The 21,870-nt window shown below is 37.3% G+C and overlaps 1 protein-coding gene across 2 annotated transcripts in view; it reads right to left on the bottom strand.

Moving 5' to 3' along the window:
- ephb2b (eph receptor B2b) overlaps positions 1-21,870 on the bottom strand; it is a 156,669-nt gene that overhangs the window by 23,181 nt on the left and 111,618 nt on the right. For both annotated transcript variants that reach the window (XM_079844846.1, XM_079844845.1), the window contains exons 4-5: positions 19,802-19,957; positions 14,273-14,608 (exon numbers count right to left, since the gene is read on the bottom strand). In XM_079844846.1, the coding sequence (XP_079700972.1) occupies positions 14,273-14,608; positions 19,802-19,957 (492 nt within the window). The remainder of the gene's footprint in view (positions 1-14,272; positions 14,609-19,801; positions 19,958-21,870) is intronic.

The raw sequence follows: 21,870 nt of genomic DNA, 5'->3' as shown, positions 1-21,870 counted from the left end.
CATCAACATTTATATGGGCTGTTCTATATGACAGACACTGGGGTTTTTGCACCCTTTATGACTATTTTGCAATAGTTTCTGAAACCTAATTCTGTGCTATATGCCAGTATATCTTTACTTCAACGTCTCACAGATCCATAATAAATAATATACCAGGTTTACCAAGTTAATTCCACTCATATAAGTTTATTGGTCTGTAATGGGGCATGGACTTGCAAACACAAAAAAAAATCCAGTTGAAGTGCCTACAGCAAGCCACGTCACGCTGGATTCTTTATTAGAATCCCAACAGATACTACGCCCAAAATTCGAAACAATAAAATGCAGAGATTGTGAAACATTTTTTTCCATAACGTTAATCAACACTTCATAAAAACATATTTGGGGTCAGTAAGATTTTTTTGTAAAGAAATTAATACTTGTATTCAGCAAGGGTCCCACCAAAAATTGATCAAAATGACAGTGAAGACTTTTACATTGTTACAAAAAAAATCTTTCAAATAAACACCATTCTTTTGAACTTTCTATTCTTCAAAAAAATGGTGTCCACAAAAATATATTAACCGTTTTCAACATTGATAATAATAAATGTTTCTTGAGCACCAAATCAGCATATTAGAATGATTTCTGAAGGATCATGTGACTAGAGAAATGGCGGCCATGACAGGAATAAAAAAAAGAAAAAAAATTATATATATATATATATATATATATATATATATATATATATATATATATATATATATATATATATATATATATATATATATATATATATATATATATATATATATATATATATATATATATATATATATTAAAATGAAAAAGAGCTAAGAGTTAAATCAATCAAGCATCTTTTTAATAAAGCGATAATTTGCATTTATTAATTGATATACAAAGCCTACACACACATACGCATTTACATAATATATCAGAGTAAGTGTCACCTGAGAATGAGTTCTTAATTATAGGTGTGTAATGAGTGATAACTAGGGACAGGACGAACAGTGAGTGTGAGCAAAGAACCAAAAGCTCAGCCCAATAATCATATAAAAGGCTCTGAGTGTTGTGGAATGTTCTCTCAACTCCATTGGCTCTCCACAACGGGTCTATATAATAGGCTTGGAAGCCATGTGGATCTCATTTGGAGGCGAGTTGTGGTGTGGAAGAGCGACGTAGTGATTTGGTAAGGTTGGTAGAAGTAGCCCTTACAGGTCAGCGCTTATAAATTTCGTCCACCCCCGTTGACTCCCCGAGCCCCTTTTACTGTAAAACTTCCCCACAGCAATCTTTTCCCAGCACAATCTGACAGCAGCTGCTGTTCCTCTACCGCGCAGCACCGTACACTGCGAGTATTCCTTATTTACGAGACTCGCGTCCAGAGTGAGCTAGAAAGGAGGGGAAGAACCCACTGCATTTGCATGTAACTTTTAGCATGGTGTACGACCTAAAAAAGGCAGAGAGAAACAGTGCGTCTGGCAGGCGTCCCTATTTCCCATCTGTATTGGATTGAGGGTTTTATGTCTCCACAGAGTTTCCAGTGCCGTAAAGCAGCGCACCCCCTTTTCAGTTCATCAAGCTTTAAACCATCTGCACTGGAAAAGATTGAAGCATTAATGTACTCGTATACACAACATAAGCTAATTCAAAAATAGGCACTTCAGCGTCTTAAGAAGATGGCAGACACTTACAGAGAGTTTGAGTCTAATCTGAAACCCTCTGCATGGTTTCACTGCTTAAGGAACTCTGGTGTTTAGAAAAAACCCCAGAGCAAGTCTGCAAATGGCAGCTGTCCAATGACGTGCATTAGCATTCCTTCTTTTATGCTAGATGCACAGTCAATATGATGTATGTCGACTGCCATCTGACAGATTTCACGATCCTTACAGACAACCAGAGGTCTGTTGGCACATCACAGCTAAACAAGGGAACCTGTTCAACTCTTGTTCTTTCTGTTAACAGAGAGGAGGACAAATTATATTAGCGTTCACGATTTTGTAATCCTGCCATGACTTATTTGGGTCAAGACTTAGCACAAGGACAGGTATAGCTAATCACGTGATCCCAAGCCGGTACGTGATTTTAGCCTGGGACTTTGGACTAAAAAATAACCTAGGGAATCAAATTCTAATACAGAAATACAGACACAAATCCCACAAAAATCTATCCATTTTATGTAACATTTTCATTTGCATATTTTCTGCATTTTAGCGGAAGTTTGGATAGATGCTGAAATGTAAATTACGGCCGTATTGACAACATCTAAAACGTTAGCATTAGGTGAGTAACGATACATCATTCTATCACGATATTGCAATATAAAAATGCGACGATATGTATGATTCACCATATAGAGTTAGTTTTATCCAAGACTCAGCTTACTGTAATGAAATTCTGTTAACTTTACGTAAAAATACATACAAATACTAATGAGATCACGTTGCATGATCATGTGATGCTGAGAGCTGAACAGAGTACCTGACAGTGTCCAAATTACGGATATCACTTATACCTGAGGGCTGCGAAACTAACCTTATTAGCGGTCTTTGTCCTTCTGCACGTAGCATTGCCATATTCTTGTTCTGTACTTCATCATTTCCAATACACTTGATGAATGCAAAGGAATAAAAAACACAAAAGTGCAACTTTCATTTTTTCACTATTCAAAGTACTCATTCACCTCACTGGGTTTTGCCATTTAAAATAGTATCTTTTAAATTTAATACACTATCATCCAAAAGTTTGGGGTCGGTAAGATTAAAAAAAAAAAAAAGTGAAAAATTTTGCTCACCAAGGCTGCCTTTATTTGATCAAATATACAGTAAAACGAGTAATATTTTGAAATATTACAATTGTAATTTTCTACAGCCATTACTCAAGTCCTGTTTCCAGTGTCACATGATCCTTCAGAAATCATTCTAATATGCTGATTTGATGCTCAAGAAACATTTCATATTATTATCAATTTTGAAAACAGTTGTGCTGCTTAATATGTTTGTGGAAATTGTGTAAAGAGTTAAAAAGAAACGCATTAATTTAAAACAGTGTTTTCACTGTCTCTTGATGAATTTAATGCCTCCTGCCTGAATAAAACTATTAATTCAGTAATAACAATACATAATGAACCCAAACTTTTGAACAACTTATACAGTTTTTAATGACCCATCTCTTCCTGGGACCCACAACATTTTTATTGTTTATTTATTTATTTATTTATTTTTTTCATGTCATTACATTGTTTAGCGTATAAGAAACACATGGGGGAAAAAAACTTTTTTTGAAAAATTTGATTTTATTCAAATGTTATGATGTAGTTGACACCAGGACACCAGGTCTCAGTTGTTTAAAAAAATGAAATGACTTGAAATTGCATGTATAGGCAAAACAATGGGATTTCTTTTTAATTCACAAATACATTTGTTAGGTTAAACAAACTTTGTTTAAAGATGATTCTGAACTATGTTATGAAAGATATAACGGAATGCACTGATTTACCATTTTACTTTATGCAATATGTGGATACAATGCATCTATACACTGCATCTAATTTGCATATTAAAGTGTTCTTGGTGCAATATGCAATGAAAATAGAAGTCTAATAATGGGAGTAATAATTGGCAAAATTTTCATAATAATATCTAATATTTCATAGGAATATTTATATGTAGTTTCTTTCTCTATTCACTTGTTGTGTCTCCAAAATGCCTGATAAACATGATCTAAGTCCTGGCGTCCACTACAGTGGACATAAATGAAATCAATGCCCTGTTTTATAACAGAAAGTCATATTTTGATTAGAAACCCCATAACATTTCCCTGAGATGTTGATTTATAACAAACAATTTGAAAATGAATCCGATTTAAATTATAATTACAAAATATTATCATATTTACATAAGAGTGCTAAACATTAATGTCAGCTGTTTTTAAAGACCAAGAAGAAGTTGTTGTCCTGGTGAAACCTTTGGTATCTCCGCAAAGCCCAGAACGTGCTCTTTACAGGACATCCAGACTTAAAACTGTGCCACGATGTCAGAGAAATTCACTAAATGTGATGTCACTAAAATATAATGTCCACTGCAGTGGACAAAAGTCTATTCCTGGGTCCCAGGAGGACAACACAGAGTGTGTGTGTGTGTGTGTGTGTGTGTGTGTGTGTTCTTGAAATGTACAGTATGTGCAAGGAGTAGAAGAGTAAATAAAAGAAAATAAGCGTTCTTCTTGGATATTTTAAAGGCTTGAATTTCAGGGTCATATCAAACAGCCGTTTCATACATATTACACTGGACATTTGTTTATGTCTCTTGTCTTTTTTAAATATTTCAGAACAACACTAACTTTTCCGCTTCCAGCAATAAATCAACATGTCTAGTTAAGCCTTTGCACCTGTCACTGCAGTACTTTGTTAATCCAGGATGATTGCAGCAAAATACACTGTTCTTTGTGAATATTATTGGCCTTGATTAAACAACAGTGATTTAAACACCAAATCCTTGCTGTATTTAATTTACTGCTGCTGGATATATGAGCGGAATGTTTTCAATCATCAAAGCGTTTGTAATTGGCAAGACTTCAAACTTATGACAATAATGCACTTATATTGTAGTTTTTTCTGTACACATGCATAATGAAATGGATATTTTATGCACTGCTCACTGCATAGTCAACAGCTCATGCAGTCTGCCCTGCATACTTATGAAGGCCTTTCCCCTGGCTAATGCAAATGAAACAACCCTTACTTTCCTACAATGACACCTGATGTGATTAGTATGCAACAGCATGTGACAGGACGAGAGCTGTGATTTTGGACTTTGCCAGTGCTCCAGGTGTCCGGTGCGGTCTCCTGCCCGGCTGCCCCCTGACCCCACCTGGCACCATCCATATGTGCCCTCTCTGCCACCTTCTGTCACAGTGCTCCCACACCAGCCACCCCCTTTATATTTGTGATGCATGGCATGAAAAGGGCAGCCTTCTCGGGGAAAGATCCATGTCCGAGGTGGGGGAAAAAAAAAAACACAGTCTAGCTCTTCTGCATTACAGGTGGCAATCGACAAGCTTCAGTGAAGCGATTCCATATTGAATACCGAAATGGTATCTGCAATAAGGTCAAGACAGTAAAATACAAGAGTGCACTTCTCAATTATATAGCAATAGAATCATCTAGCTCTGTATCGCCACTTTCTCCAGAGGCTGCCGGTGGCATCACTGTCTCTGGTGGCCCGACAGGAGTTCGCCAAAGCAATTCTGAAGATAATTAAGTCATAAATCTTCCACCAGCACCCGACAGCGCCCGAGCCAGATTACCAGACCCAACTCTGCATAATGCAATTCAGTCATACAATGATTCCCCCATCTGATAAGGAACCAATTCATTTCCTCAGGTATTAAGCAAAGCCTGACACATGTGGTACTGCTCACCTTGGGCTAATGAAATGGATAAACAAACAGTAGCTGGAGTGTATAATGCTGAATGACGCAATAGAGTACAGAGTGAGCTGGCAGACGGAAACAGCATATGGGTCGTCCGTTTATCTGGGTGCGCCAGACTCTCACGCAGAAAGCTAATGGCCGGGAGCTAATGTTGCCAGGAGTTTGCTGTGATGGACAACAACTGTTATGCTCAAACAGTGCGTTAGACTGGAAACATACTAAACAAAAAAATGGAATATAAAGAAAAAAAAATGACCATCAGTAATAACAATAAAAAAATCTTTCATTAACTTGCACCAGTGCACTATCAATTCACTAAATATGTTTCACCAATTGATGTACCACAAAGTGAAACTGTTTAAATTATCATATGTAAAAGTTTACAAATGAAAAGAGACTTAACTCTTTACAATTAAGTTCAATTCATTAACAGTTCATGCTTTAAGTATTATGAACTAACAATAAACAAACTTTAAACCAACAGCATTTTAATCTAATAAGATAATGTTAACATTAACATATTAAAATAATAATTAACATTAACCAATGATTAATAAATGTTGGTATTGTTCACGTTACAATTATTTTAACGATCTGAAGCACATGGCACAGGTGCACTTAGGGTGTGTCCGAATCCACTTTTGCTAGTTTAACAACAAAAAACAGTTGGCGCGTGAGGTGCATGGTCCAAAAGGGTTGTCCCTAGTCTCTTAATGAGTCATGGGTGTGTTTGGGGCGTAACATGCAATCAGAGTCTCATCTCCCATTCCCTTTAAAAGCCAGTTGCGCTTGAACCATGGTGGATTTGCTATTTACATGGCAGAATTTGTGAGCGGAAAGACTAAACGCTTCTCTAGAGAGGAATCCTTTTATTTTTAATATTAAAAAATGTTTTGTGTGTGCTGTGCCCTGTGTGTGTAATAAGCAGAGTGTAGTGTACTTGAGTAGTGTACCTGCCTATAGGAACATATTACTAACGAGCTATTTAAATGACACAAAAAATACTGCGCTATTGACTTTAGACCAGTTTTTTGTAGTTTTCAGTTGCCTCAAAATAGCTACGCACCAACAATGCGCCTGAACACACCTCGTTTTTTAGACCAGCACTCCCATGGGCGAACAGATGGGCGCGAGTGCATTTCCTATTTAAACAACGTGGCTGAAACTAGCAAAAAACACTTACCTGGCGTCGCATTGCGCCGGGTGTATGATAGGGCCCCAAGTCCAATTAAATTCTATAAATTACAACCCTATTATATATATATATATATATATATATATATATATATATATATATATATATATATATATATATATATATATATATATATATATATATATATATATATATATATATATATATATATATATATATATATATATATATATATATACACACGCACACATTTATTGGTAACACTTTACAATAAGGTTGTATTAGTTAACATTAGTTACTGCATTAGTTAACATAAACTAACCATGAACAACACCTCTGTTCAGCATTAGTTAATCTTTGTTAACGTTAGTTCATAAAAATCCCGCTGTTCATGGTTTGTTCATGTTAGTTCACAGTGCATTAACTAATGTTAACAAGATTTTAATAATGCATTAGTAAATGTTGAAATTAACATTAATAACAAAGATAAATAAATGCTTTTAAATAAGTGGAGTTCATTATTAGTTAATGTAAACTAATGTAGTTAACTAATTAACCTTGTTGTAAAGTGTTTTAGCACATCATACAATATTTGATTGATTCGTAGCCATCATTAAACCATTTTATAAACATCTATGTTGCAATATACAGTGCTGCAATGAATCAGGACATGGCAAAGGATGTAAAGCTCAACCATACGAGGATTATTGAATATTGTTGACAGAATTGTTGTTTTTTGAGTTTCCATTCATCCATCATCCACTGGGAAGAACAGCAATATGTACAAAGTGAAGCTGACTAAGCCATGTGGCTCTATTTCTCTCCATTCAACGACCCCTTCAGTGGCACTTGCCAAGTGCTTCCCGACTCTAGGCAAATCACAAATTGCAGGCGATCTGTCACACACTGCTCTAATAAAACTTCCAGAGAGAGGGACACCCGGGCGGACATTTTCTATCCTTGCTCTGATAAATACTGGTCTCAAATGTGTGTGTTAGAGCAAAGTGAAGGGCCTGGAGTCAGTTTGGGTTTACTTGATGACTGATTAACCTTGCTTGCCCTGTTGATGCAGAGCTGCAGGGGACAAGCGAGGAAAGCCAAGCAGAAAGGAAAGGTAAAAGCTGTCTTTGTGTCTCCAGCTGCCTGACACAGACATGCACTATTACTGTAGCCGTCCAGAGCTCAAGGCCTTTATTCCGGTTTGCCTCTGTAAAATTGCCTCAATAAAACATTGTGCCTTTCTTCAATACAGCTTTGTTAAGCTTTCTGGTGTGCCATAATTAAGACAAATAATTATGTAATATAATTAAAACATGCTGTTTCTGTTTAGACCTCTAAGGGACACTGATCTGGATTGCTACTTAGGCTTTAGTCGCAGATCAACACACTGTGATGCAAGTATATGGACACTCAAGCCACTTGTATGCATGTCACTGCATTACAACAAAGTATCAAACCAAGTGAGGAATTAAAGACCACATTTATTTTAAGCTAAATAAAAAACAAATAAATAAACAGGTTAGGTTTTCATGATAAAACAAGATAAAATGTTCACAAATAAGACGAAAGGTATGCAGAAATGAAATGTCCACATTGTAAGCATGGCTTAAGTGCATCCTATTATTTTTTGGGCTCCACTGTATCAGTAATTCTCATTGTGGCTACTTCAAACTGAATATATTTATCCATTAAACTCAAAACCCTTGAAATAAGTGGTTGGCAGATTTTTTTCCTGCCATTTTATTCTAAGTTTGAAGGCCTTAAAAAGATTAAAGGACCATTGACACAGTTTTACAATGACCAAGTTCATTTCAAAGGTTCTTCTCTGCTAACTTTTTAAAGCATAAAGTGTCAATGTGTCCAAGTTGAAATAGCTTAGATTTTTTTTGCAATTCTAACCAAGATTAGTGGTTCTCATCTAGTTTAAAGTGGTGAATTAGCATAGTACTTAAATTATTATTTATTTATTACATAAAAATGTCTTTACAAATGAACAGTGTTTATTTATACTGAGTGCAAATAGCCAACAGCTAACCAGTTTTTTTTTCTATATTTATGCTTTGTGTGAACAAAAGTATATGGGAACTGCTTTTTCCTTTTTAAAAAGTGAATATTTAGTTTTCTAACCAACCTATGCTCAATGGTTAGATATTTAGTGTTGTTTTTTTATGTTCACAACCCTATCCCACATTTTGGGTTGTGACCCACCAGTTGAGAACCACTAAACTAGATAATAAAACATCTTATATAATACCAGGGCATTATATTTTAGTGAATTTCTCTGACACCATAAATGTCGGTTTTATGAATTCCTGTAGAGCACATTCAGGGCTTTTAAGAGATACCATTTGTTTTGAGGTTTCACCAGGACAACAACAACTCCTAGTCCTTAAAAAATGACTGAATGATCAAATGTAGCACTCTTATGGAAATATTTTGTAATTATCATTCAAATCTGACTAATGTTCAAATTGTTTGTTATAAATAAATATCTCAGGAAAATGTTATGGGGTTTCTAATCATAATATGACTTTCTGTTCCACTGTAGAGGACAGGCATTTTGGGACACAAGTGAATAGGTAAAGCAATTTCATATCAATGTTCCTATAAAATATCAGATATTATTATGAAAATCTTGCCATCTATTCCTCCCATTATTACACTTCTTTATTCATTACATGTTGCTCCAAGAACACATTAATATACAAAAGAATAATATACAAAATGCATTGAATGGGAAACCTATGTATGACCAAAAAAATCCCATTGTTTTTGCCTATACATGTAATTTCATTGCATATAGTCCTGGTGTCCACTTACGAGGACATATGAATAAAATGTCATTTTTAATTATTTTTATTTTATTTCATATGCTCTAAACAATGCAATGACATAAAAAAAACCTACTAAATTCAAAAGACTTGTTTTCCTGGGCCATAGGAGGTTAAAAAAAATTCCTCTGGAGTGATAAATGGTCGAAAAAAGTGAACCATAGCAGCTTTTTGCAGCTTTACTCACTACTACATTCTGGGTCAATGCAGAGAACAACAACCTGATACTTAGTGGGCAGTCTGGACATAATTCATCAAGATCTGGAAAAGAACTCTCCAAGGCCAAGATCATAACACTCTCCCCATAATAGCAGTGTTTATGAATTGTTCATCCCTTAATAAGTGTGCACGAGGACAGTTTAAGCCCATGATGTATCACGCATAAGTATAACTCGGGTTCTAAAGACCGTCCAGCGTACAAACATGCACTCACAGAGTTTTGCTTCCTTTGCCTGCTGTTCTTTCAGCCATTTGAGTCAACTTCAACTGAATAGTGTGTGATCATGATGGACAGAGAGAAAAGGCCTGGGAGAGGATGATAGAAGCAGCTGTGGAGAAACCTCCTGAAAACAGTGCTGGAGAACAGAGAGAGAATGCAGAGGGATCGGAAAATAGACATTTCAATTAACGCCTACTGCAAATCTCATCATCAAACCTAAGATCTAAAAAGGGGGCCATTCGCATAAGAAAACAAAAACTTTTCACGGCAATCGCTTCTAATTATCTTATTTGTTTGTTTCTCTTGCAGAACATACCTCAACTCTTGAGCAGCCAAGCTTAAAAACGTGTCTAATTAAAGCTTGCACATGGATACAGACAAAAATGCACACACACAAACTACTGCGAGCACAAAACGTGAAAGGGGGAAGCTCGAAGCCGCCTTTGCTAATGAGGGGTGACAAGATGTTTATGTAACCTCAAAGCCCTCCAATCCAGACAAAATTAAAGGCCCGGACAGCCTGACCCAGGCCCCTCAGTCCTACTGCCCTGTCCCAGGGGGCCCGGGCTGCTAACAGGGAGCTGGAGTGAGTACTTTCACAGCTCCCCCTGATGGAGGTCCAGGGCTGCTAATCCAAAGTGACAGGCGGAGCGGGGGTAGAACGTCCCAGCAGCAGGGAGGAACTCCAGAACGAAGAAAGCACGGGTTAGGCAGGGCAATGCAGAGTGAAAACATATGGAGAACAATCTTTCTATAAAAATGTATATAAAAGCAATAGCAATTCATTACGTAAAAGGTATTAAAGGAGCCATATCATGGAAAATTGGATATTTCATGCTCTCTGAAATAATAAAATGTACTACGTAGACCTACTCTAACATTCAGTCCAACTACTAGAACATTATCATGGGACAGGTCTTTTTTACATTATGTTTAATTACTTTTTAATTTTAACAAACTATTTATTTTACCTATAATTGATCTATTTCCACAAATACATACTCTGCAACTTGGCCCACCATGAAGTACTGCTATTATGTGGAGGTAGCAAACAATAACAACAATATGATAATAATAATTAAAAAAGAATAATAATAATCATTATCTTAAATAATGTAAAAAAAAAAATTAAGTAATTTATTTCACATTATATATAATATTTCACTTGTTTCTCTCATTTGTATTCTATACTGCTGGTCAAAAGTTTTTGATCTGTAAGATTTTTTATGTTTTTAGAAGTATCTTATGCTCACCAAGGCTGCATTTATTTTATTAAAATTTACCACAAAAAAACTGTAATATTGTGAAATATTATTAAAACGCAAAATAACTTTTTTCTATTTGAATATATTTTAAAATTTATAAAAGTAATTTATTTCTGTGATGTCAAGCGTGATGCTTGAGTACTGATACTCCAGTCTCCAGTGTCACATGATCCTTCATAAATCATTCTAATATGATGATTTGATGCTCAAGAAACATTTATGATTATTATCAATGTTGAAAACAGTTGTGTAAATTTTTTTTTAGGATTCTTTGATTAATAGAAATTTTAAAAGAAGAGCATCTATTTTAAATATAATCTTTTGTAACATTATACATGACGTCTTTACTGTCACTTTTGATCAATTTAATGCATCTTGCTGAATAAATGTATTCATTTCTTTAAGTTCTTTTTAAATAAATAAAAAATTTGTACGGACTCAAAACTTTTGAACAGTACTACAATGTTACAAAAGCTTTCTATTTCAGATAAATACTGTTCTTTTGAACTTTCTATTCATCAAAGAATCCTAAAAAAAATGTTTTACACAACTGTTTTCAATAATCATAAATGTTTCTTGAGCAGCAAATCGGCATATTAGAATGATTACTGAAGGATCATGTGACACTGAAGAGTAGTGATGCTGAAAATTCAGCTTTGATATCACAGGAATAAATTACATTTTAAAATCTATTCAAATAGAAAAGAGCTATTTTACATTTAATAATATTTAATCATATTACAGTTTTTTTGTATTTTTAATCAAATAAATGCAGCATTGATGAGCATAAGAGACTTCTTATGAAAACATTAAAAATCTTACTGATCAAAAACTTTTGAACGGCAGTGTATTTTTATCGTTATTATAAATAATCCTGTCTGTAACTGTGAACTATGTTTACACCCCAGTTTCACCCAGAGGATCAATACCCATTATATCCTTGCTTAGACTAGTAAACGGCATGTTTCCTTTTAAGATCAGAGAGACAGAAACCTAAATATGAACTTTTTTGGTTTGTCACTCCAAACAAAGCATTTACTATTGTCAACTAAATCACAAAACATGACCACCTATATTTACACATCAATGACTAATAGGAGATCCGAAAGCTGCCCTGCCCAGAATGAAAGAACCAAAGTACAACACCCATGGCTGTTACTCATTTCACATGCAAGGAGACTGCAATCACTGCAACCAAATACAAACGCTAACTGCCAGAGAGAGGAGAAAATTGTCATAAAAGCAAAAATAAACAACAAAAAAGGTTTTTGAAATGGAAAGTGTACCTCGGGGGAAAAATAGTGATATATTTACAAAACAATAATAATAATGAAAAGACCCCTTTTAGAAAATAATGGGGTTAAATGAAATGAAAAATTCAATTACAAATACAGAAATATTTAAAAAAGACTTTTATTTTTTATTTGCAGCCCCAGTATGCTTTTATGAGCAGTAATGTAACATAAATGTAAGGTTTGGGTAAAACGGCACAAATTCTCAGCGATTCTCCAAGGAGAATATGTGGACTCATAAAGCGTGGGGGAAAAACGTTGGCTTTTGTTTCAAAGATGCTGTTCAGCTGACTCATATGAATTAAATCTAACAATCCTTCTGTTTCCAGTGGATCAGTCGTTTCTTGTTCAAAGAAACATTGAAAGCCTCCATCATTCAGCTCCCATGGCAGTTTCACATACGTTCACAAGTCCCCTAAATGTCTCGAGTGCACTTAGTGTAACTGTTGAGAGACTGAATGTAAAAAGTTGAAGTCTTTACAGGATCCCCCTGTCAGTTTATGAGAGCGAGTCTGTATCCACCCTTCGCCTCTTCTAAGACCTGCTGCGCACATGTATGTTTTTTAACTCGAGTTTCAGTGACAATACTTAACGCATTGTCTCTACACACTCACATGTCTGTGATAATTGGATTTCAGTAGCTGACTGCATGAATGCGAGTGAACTTAGATAAGTGATTATGAGGACACAACATATGCTCATCTACTCAATCACCTCTCTCAGCTTGCGTTGGTCTCATCAGTTGTAAACACTCAGAGGAGGCAAACGATCCATCTCTTCTGCACAATAGATCGGTTAAAACCTCCCCTAAATGATGCAAATGTCAGAAAATTGTTGAATTTTGAAGTTAGCAATGTGTCACAACCAATTAAAATACAGTCAAACACTAGAACAAGGAGCTTTACTAGGCTAAAGTGGGGATGGGTTTGATGATCTGTCTGTAGTCAGCAGGGAGGAGGAACATAAAATAATGTCTGTCTCTGTTTGAGCCCCTAAGAGCTCCAAGTACCGATCTGGCACAATCAACCGCACATTTCATACAGACACTTAAAGTACAAATCAATGCTGCAGTCCCTCTGAAATAATTGGAACACCGTAATCTAAACCACAATGGCATCAGTGGAAAAAAAAAAAGCAGACTTCTGTTGCCTTTGCAATGGCAGCTTCTGATTGTACTATGTCTCGCAGACATGGCTCTTGCTTCGGGAGGTGGAAGAATGGTTTGTCTAATCAGTAGCAAGAAGCTGTTTTTCATTAAAAGTCATCATTGGCTGGAGAGATCCTAGGCTCCGGATAATCTGTACCACTATGGTTTGGGTCCGATTCAACGTGGATCACATTGAGTTTCTGGGAATTATGTCTAATCTCATAGCGACATGGTGGGATGTGAGCCAAAAAGTGTAATTGGGATGTAATCTGGAGGTAACACAGCGAGTTACAGAGTATTTTGAGATCTGTTTAACGCTCTATTACACATAGAGTTTAGACTAGCTGGCCGTCAAAAACGTGAGGGTAAATAAACAATGAAAGCATAGATAGTTATGTGGTTTTAGATTTTCTAAAATAACTGGTCAGTGGTTTGCCTAAACAACGAATCGGCTAATCTTAAAGAAGCCCTAAATAATTAGGCTGGTTTTAGATTCGCCTTATACTGAACAGACATATTTCTCAAGGATCTTTTAGATAGAAACTTTAAATGCAATGCTAAGTAATAAATGAAATGAAAAATGAAACGTTGAATTTAAAAGAGTTAAAGAATGAGCATCCAACATGGCAACTTCTTGTTGCATCAAAGCACCTGGTTGAAACAAAAAAGTTAAAAATCAAATTAAAAACCTGTAAAAGTGTAGACTTACCAGCCTGGTTAGTAGTGATGTTGACTGATGCATATTGAGGTGAATAAGGGCTCTGGTCTGATACTCCGTTGACAGCCTGGACTTCGAAAGTGTACTGGGTGTGAGCCAGCAGGTCACTTATAAAGACCCGGCTCTCCGTGAGTCCTAACTGCCGTGGAACGAACTGCACGTTGTCCCCACAACGCGTGCAGCCCCCTCTGCCACCTCCGCAACTCTTGCAGATAATGTTGTAGACGACGTCATCACGACCACCAGTCTCCCGCGGAGGATTCCACTCCAGCATCAGTGACGTCTCGTTCACACTGGAGATGACATTTTGAGGAGCCGATGGCACAGCTGGAAATACAAACAAGAATACATTGAAAAATTGTATGACTTAAAAAATGCTGCTATATTATATATAAATATATATATATACACATACATACAACAAATATGATATTGAGCTAATATGGAGTGATATTGCACGACTACTTGTGATTATATATATATATATATATATATATATATATATATATATATATATATATATATATATATATATATATATATATATATATATATATATATATATATATATATATATATATATATATATCACACAAGTAGCCGTTCGATATCGCTCTATATCAGCTCAATATCATACTTGAGATATATATATATATAATATATTTATATTATATATAAAATATGAATGGTTTAATATCTAAATACAATATAGATATTAAACAGTTCATATGAGTTGTTTCATATTTTATACTATATATTTTATACACATATATCTAAAATAATAAAATAGCTAAATACATTTATTTAACTGTATTTCATTTATTTTTATTTTGAATATGTATAATCTTTTTTCTTTAGTTAAACTAGAAATCCTACTTTTCCAGTAATAAAAAAATAAAAAATAAACATTATTGAGAGGATAGTAGAGTGACAGATACATTACGGAAAGGAGGTACAATGATCAGGAAATGTCAAGTTGGACTTGAACACCCAACACCCACTTAAACTGCAGAAACTACAGAAAGTGTGCTAACCAATAAGCCATGGCTCAATTTCAGAGGGGTAGACAGAATAATACAACGGGACAATCTGCATTGTGTGCAATTCCATGTGTATGTCCTAGCATATTTCCATCATGCTAATTGAAATTATGATAACATCTCACAAAATCACAGGCTTACTTGGGTCTATTGAAACGGTTTCTTCCGAGCTGTTCTTGTGTTTGTAAACATCATTTGCGTTTGCTCATGCGCACACAGTACATTTGAAGAAGAGTAAGAGCACACCAAACAAACGCACCTCCGAGATCTCGTCCTGACTGACAGCCCAACTAAAGCTAACAATACCCTGTGTTTATCTTCAGCCGGCATGTGCTCCCAATTACTGTGGGTGCTCCTCTAGGGCCAAGTGAGGTAATCAAGAAACAACCCACTGCCTTTTGCCCTTTTATAAAAGCCCCCCCTCCAAAAAAATGAAGCCTCCAATTGATTACCTATTTACAGCTGTGAATCATTAAGAGGCCTCTCTGTCTTGAAGCTACGGCTCTGTCGCACGCAAAACTGTTTCTAAACATCCCATTCCCAGGTTAGTGGGCGGTAAAGGCTGCCGTTTCCTCTCTTTAATCAAGCCAAGGCCCACTGAGCTTCAACTCTGCGACACGATGCTGCTCTCTTATTCACAACAGCTGCTCTCCTCCCAGGGCCAGGCTTTTGCAAATGGCTTTTGTAAAAAAGCTGTCTTGTTCTTCCCTTTCTTTCTCCTTTTTCTCTACCCCCACCTTGCCTTTTTCAGGGAGAGACAAAAACATGCCGTTCACAACAGCATAAGGAGCTGCCTGCCTCTCTTTCCTCGTCTTCATGGCCTCATCTGTTTCAATAATAGGGTAATTTTTCTTTGCCTGATCTGTAGTCAGTGGGAATGAAGAGAAAAGGCTGCTGTTTGCATGTGGTGGAAGAGAGGTGTGCTGTTGACTATGCTGTAGGGGTAATGACAATGAGCCAGAAAGAGCTTTCCTAACGTTCTCTCATATGTATCATTGGTACGTCTTATTCATTTTAGTGAATCGGTTTGTATTGGTGGATCAGTTAAATAAGTTTGGATTTTTTCAGTGCCTCAGTGATTAATTTTTGTAGCAAAATGCTGAAGTAGGGATGGGCGATATGGCCTAAAATCCATATTGCGATATACATTGCAGCCTCTTGCGATAACAATATACCTCACAATATATAAATTATAATAGAACCATTTCAGAACAGGTTACATAGACTGCTAAATGTATTTTTTTTTTAAGAAAGAAAGAAACGTTGTATGTAGTTTTGTGAACATTTATTGTGCAAAACTGTAATTATACAACATAATGTTGCAGATAAATAAAATTCAACTACACTAGCTGCAGAGACTTTAACAAAGAAAAAGCAGAAATTTAAAAAACCGTCCTGTACGCACTCATCCATATAATGGTAGTGAATGGCGACCAGGCTAAAACTTTACAAAAAGGATACAAAAGTATCACGCAATAAGGTTTTGCAAGAAAGAAACCGTATTATTCAGTCAAAATACTGAGCTCGGCCGTTACTTCCTATGAGCACGTGCAAGCCGTCAGCATTTTTTTAAAATTCTGCTTGAATGTTCTTGGTTCTTAAATGCCACCCAAGGAAAAACTGGTGTCTTTTTAGTTAAAGGGGTACTTCAGCGCTGGGAAGATGAATGTGTATTTAAACTGGGTCATTTATGTAGTAGAAATGTGAAATAATTTTTGAATTTGGTGCCTTCTAGACTGAGAAAAGACAGAAAATGTATTTTTTAATGAAAGACAACAACTCCCAGAATTTCCCTGCTTCGCCCACGGCTACAGGTTACATCTCTTGCTCACCATGACACCGCCCCCACCGTTGTTTTGATTTTCATAGTAATAAAATAATTTTGTTCAGTTAGAAAACTGAACGTGTCTTTTCAATAAAGTGTGAGCGAGCCGAACGAACGTCACGGCACAAACGCAGCAGGAGTCAGATTTCATTCATCACAAGAGCGAAGAGCTGAGCAGAGCTGAGGTAAGTTTGGCAGTCATTCACAGCGCGTGTCCAGTCTGGCACGTTTTCAGATCATGCCTATGGAAGCTAAACTTTCATAGGAATTCATTGAAAGTTGAAACACTCACTTTGCTCCGCACCGCTCCGTTATGAATGCCCGAGCCGAGCGGCCGTGCGCATTTACATTTTGTGAGTGAGATCCCACCCCCTATGGGCGGGTTGAAAACATGCTGAACTAGCTCCTTCTACTGGCTGTAGTCTCTAGCCTCTGGCCAAAAAATCCTCAGATGACGCAAAATGACAATAGTTGTGTCATCTGAGGATTTTTTCCAGAAATAAAATGCATAATTAATTCTCTCCTCTCAGGGGGATATGAGGGGGGAAAGTACGATAATTTGAATATACTACCGGGTTTCTACTGATACAAAGCTTAATGTTAATTGCTGAAGTAACCCTTTAATGAACAGACACTGTACTGACAATACTTTCAGTATTAGGCAAAGAAAATAATTTTGTGTAATGCACAGATCCTTTAACGCCGCATTCACACGGGGCGTCGGCGTCAACGCTTCTCATTTACTTTGAATGGGTGACGTCATGCGTTGACGAACTGAATTGTGGGTTCCGTTGCGTCACTTCACTCGCGTTGCAAGCGGCAAAAGTAGAAGATTTCTCAACTTTTCAAGCGCCAACGCAGGCGTCATCCAATCAGATCACCCTATGCAAATATCCTATTGCAGACGCTAGCCAATAGCGTTTGTTTAAAACACCGGTGAATGAAGAGTGAATGAAGAGTGAAGAACGATCTAAAATGGAGGAAAAGCTAATAATTGCGGTGGGTAATCACCCGGTCCTTTACTACCAATCATTATTTACATACCGGGACACAAACTGGAGAGACCAGGCCTGGAAGGAGGCGGCAGAGACGGTTGGAGAATCTGGAATGTATCATGCTTGTATTCCGTCCGTGTACTCTGTTTATCATTGAATGACAGGCAGCATATCATATCATGTGTGGTTCAAATAGGCGCTATCCCCCAGCCAAATGAGGAATCAAATATTAAAGTGATCAGTTTTCATACACAAAATAGTCTTACAGACTAGCTGTCAAAAAAGGCGCTTTTTTGTGTTGTGTTGTGGTCCAAGCGGCAAGTAATGTGATTAGCTGTTGTCACTATGACGGTCGCGTCAGCAACAAGCTTCAGCCACGCCCTCCGTCAAGCATTGACGCCAAAGCCCCGTGTGAATGCGGCGTTAAGGAACACGCCGACTTTTTGGGACTTTATCTTATTCACCATATCCCCCAGAGTTAGATAAGTCCATACATACCATTCTCATCTCCGTGCGTGCCATAACTCTATCTGACGCACCCACCGCTAGCCTAGCTTAGCAAAAAGACTGGAGGTAAACTGCTCCAGCTAGCCTACTGCTCAATAAGTGACTAAATAACGCCAACATTTTCCTATTTACAAGTTGTGATGTGTATAGTTAGATTGTGTACTAAGACCGACGGAAAATGAAAAGTTGCGATTTTCTAGACCGATATGGCTAGGAATTATTCTCTCATTCCTGTGTAAAAATCAGGGAACTTTGCTGCCGTACCATGGGTGCAGCAGCGCAATGATATTACGCAGCGCCTGAAAATAGTCCCCTGTGCAAGCAGGTTGTCACATTGGTTATGTTGACGGAAGTTAGCCTATTTTCAGGCTCTGCGTAATATCATTGCACTTCTGCACCCATGGTATGGCAGCAAAGTCCCTTGATTATTACTCAGGAATGAGAGTATAGTTCCTAGCCATATCGGCCTGGAAAATCACAACTTTTCATTTTCCGTCGGTCTTAGTACACGATGTAACTATACACATCACAACATGTAAATAGGAAAATGTTGGCGTTATTTTGTCACTTATTGAGCAGTAGGCTAGCTGGAGCCATTTACCTTTGTGCTGTCCAAGTCCAAGTCCAAATAATGGATGTTGCACCTATATTTTTCACCAGCTCCTCCGTTTTGCTTTCAGCCATGTTTACTCAAGATGACGAATATGATGATGCTTTGCAGCCAGTTGCAGCTCGTGGCTCTAGATTGCGTCAACAACATGCATTATCGCAATATTATTAAATTAAGAGCAATATAATTAAAATCTCTATCGTAGGCCAATTTTGTATCGTTTATATTGCATATCGTTTCTATCGCCCATTACTATGCTGAAGTCCATCATGTTTCACAACTTATTTACAGAAATTGTTGGTTTTTTTTATATTTCGTGTACATTTATTTATTTAAAAACTTTTATCATTAAAAAAAAGTTTGAGACATTTTATCTTAATTTTGTGCAAGATACATACTCAAAGATTTTAATATAAATCATTTTATTTTAGGCACTAGTTCATTCTTTTTTTTTAAACATTAAAAGTTCACATCGAAAAGTTCAGAAAATATAGGTGTAAAGTAGGCTTTCATGTAGATTGAGAAAAAGCATAGAGGACGCACTTGTACAGGGCATCTCTAAGGGGTCCGAGTCTGTGCGGTAGTATCCATTTCGGCAGACACAGTTGGTGGCTCCGTCGTTGGTTGTGCGGCTGTTGATAGGACACTGCAGGCACTTCTCGTCACCTTGCGCAGTCTTGAAGAACCCTGAAGGACATGCTGAAACAGAGATGGAGAAAGGGATGAGAGAAGGACAAGAAAGGGAACTTTTCAATATTACATGATTGCCAAGTGCCAGAGAACGCCACTGTAGTCAAGCTGAAATACACTTTAGAGCATTTCACACATTTAAAAAGAACCAGTATAGATAGGTAAACATAGCATGTTCAGCTGAATAATTCAAATCCGGTGCTTTTTCATGACACACTAAGAGCATTCCACTTCCTGTGATCTGCTCATGAATGTCCTCACTTTTATAATATAGGTAGACATCTCTGTTGGTGTTGGAATTCCTTTTTCAAATAAAATGCCGCTTACAACCACACATTTTGGAGGGAAAGAGTACATAAAATAAGAAAAAAAAAACTGGGTGGGACTTGATTTGATCTACAGGGAATTGCTTGGATTGTGAAAAGCAGCCCTCCGAAGCCAAAATGGAGCCAGAACTGATTTGCTGTGGATTGCAAAGACTTTCGGGAAAGCTTTTGGACTGTGGAGGTTAAGTTCACTCTTGAGAACATCTCAATCTCAGTGTAATGGTAACATCATTATTTTCTGCTATTGTTACGTTTTATGATGTTAAACAAGCGTTAAAGTGAGTCACTATGTCCTTGTATTGAATTCACCCAACTGGATGAGAGTCAGTCATACAGTCAGCAGAAAGTCAGTCATACGGGCTTGAAAGCACGACAGCAGTTGTATTTTTTTTCTCTGTTTTGGGTTAACTATTCCCACAAGACCACCAATGTGTATTAAGAAGGGAACAGGGTAATTTTTTACTATGTTTGTTGTTTTAATCGCTGTTGCTCTACCAGAGAGCAGGAGTGTATTTTTATGTGTACATACCGGAATTCCCCGGAGGCCTTTCAGACCTAGCGAGTTTTCATGTTGTACTTCTCTGTACCAAACAAACAAAGCACTTCCCAAAGAGTGGGATAACTGACAAGCACTTGGCCGGGATGAACAGCACATTGCTGTGGAGTACATCCCCCAAAACTAACCCAACCCTGAGTGCAAGAGAAAAAGACCACAGCCAGCGACAGCCCACATCTGGAAAGAGCCTTGGCTCGCCAAGTTTGAAAAACCCCGTCACCCCGTTCCTAATGGGTGACCTTGCTTCCACGCCAAATGATTTGAACACACCTTCAATATCTGAACCGTTTTAGGGGAGCTAAAAAGCAATAAAGCACAGACGCTTCGGCCTCCATAGTCTAAGCTGGCAATCACGGCAAGGATTTGCGCAGCGGGCCGGCCAAGGAAAATGTCTGTCGACGGGTTTATTTGGAGAAAGCAACTCCAGTCAGGGTTCAGCCGTGGTCTTAAACACGCACAAATAAGCCGGACTGTACATCCGCTGAGGCGGTGAGATCACATTCTTACAGCTCAATTACAGGGGGCAGAGGTTAACTAGTGCCCAGTGGTCATTAAAGGGGGGTCTGTTATTTGAGTGAAATGTTTCAGACGGAAAGGGTGCTATTCCTCATTTCCTCTCACCTGCTTGCCGCAGACCATCTCTCTCGATCCCATTTCAACAACCTGGCAAACCACAGGACCAGCTCAGCATCCAGGAACACTTTAGACTGCCATACACGGACACACAAATACACGTTTTTACATTCCCTCTTTGCACTCAACACATCCGCACTCCTTTTCTTATTACAAAAAACACCCACACGCTTTTTCCCTCTTAAGAGTTTAAGCAAACTTAGTCTTTCCCAAATCCAGCTGACAGGTTTCTATAAGCCTCCACCAGGAAACTGACAGCCCAGTTCCCCAGAACACTCACACACTCACACACACGCACACAAAGGTGTAAAAGCATGGCTAAATATCCCGAGTGAACAAGTATAATAAACGTTTAGAAATGGACTGCTGGAAAAAATGCACAATGTGAAAGCGATAGAGCACCTCGG

This window comes from Gobio gobio (assembly GCF_949357685.1).
Source record: "Gobio gobio genome assembly, chromosome: 19".
In the NCBI taxonomy this organism is placed as follows: Eukaryota; Metazoa; Chordata; class Actinopteri; order Cypriniformes; family Gobionidae; genus Gobio; species Gobio gobio.
Note: the sequence above shows the minus strand (reverse complement) of the source record. Positions and strands in the feature narration are given on the sequence as shown.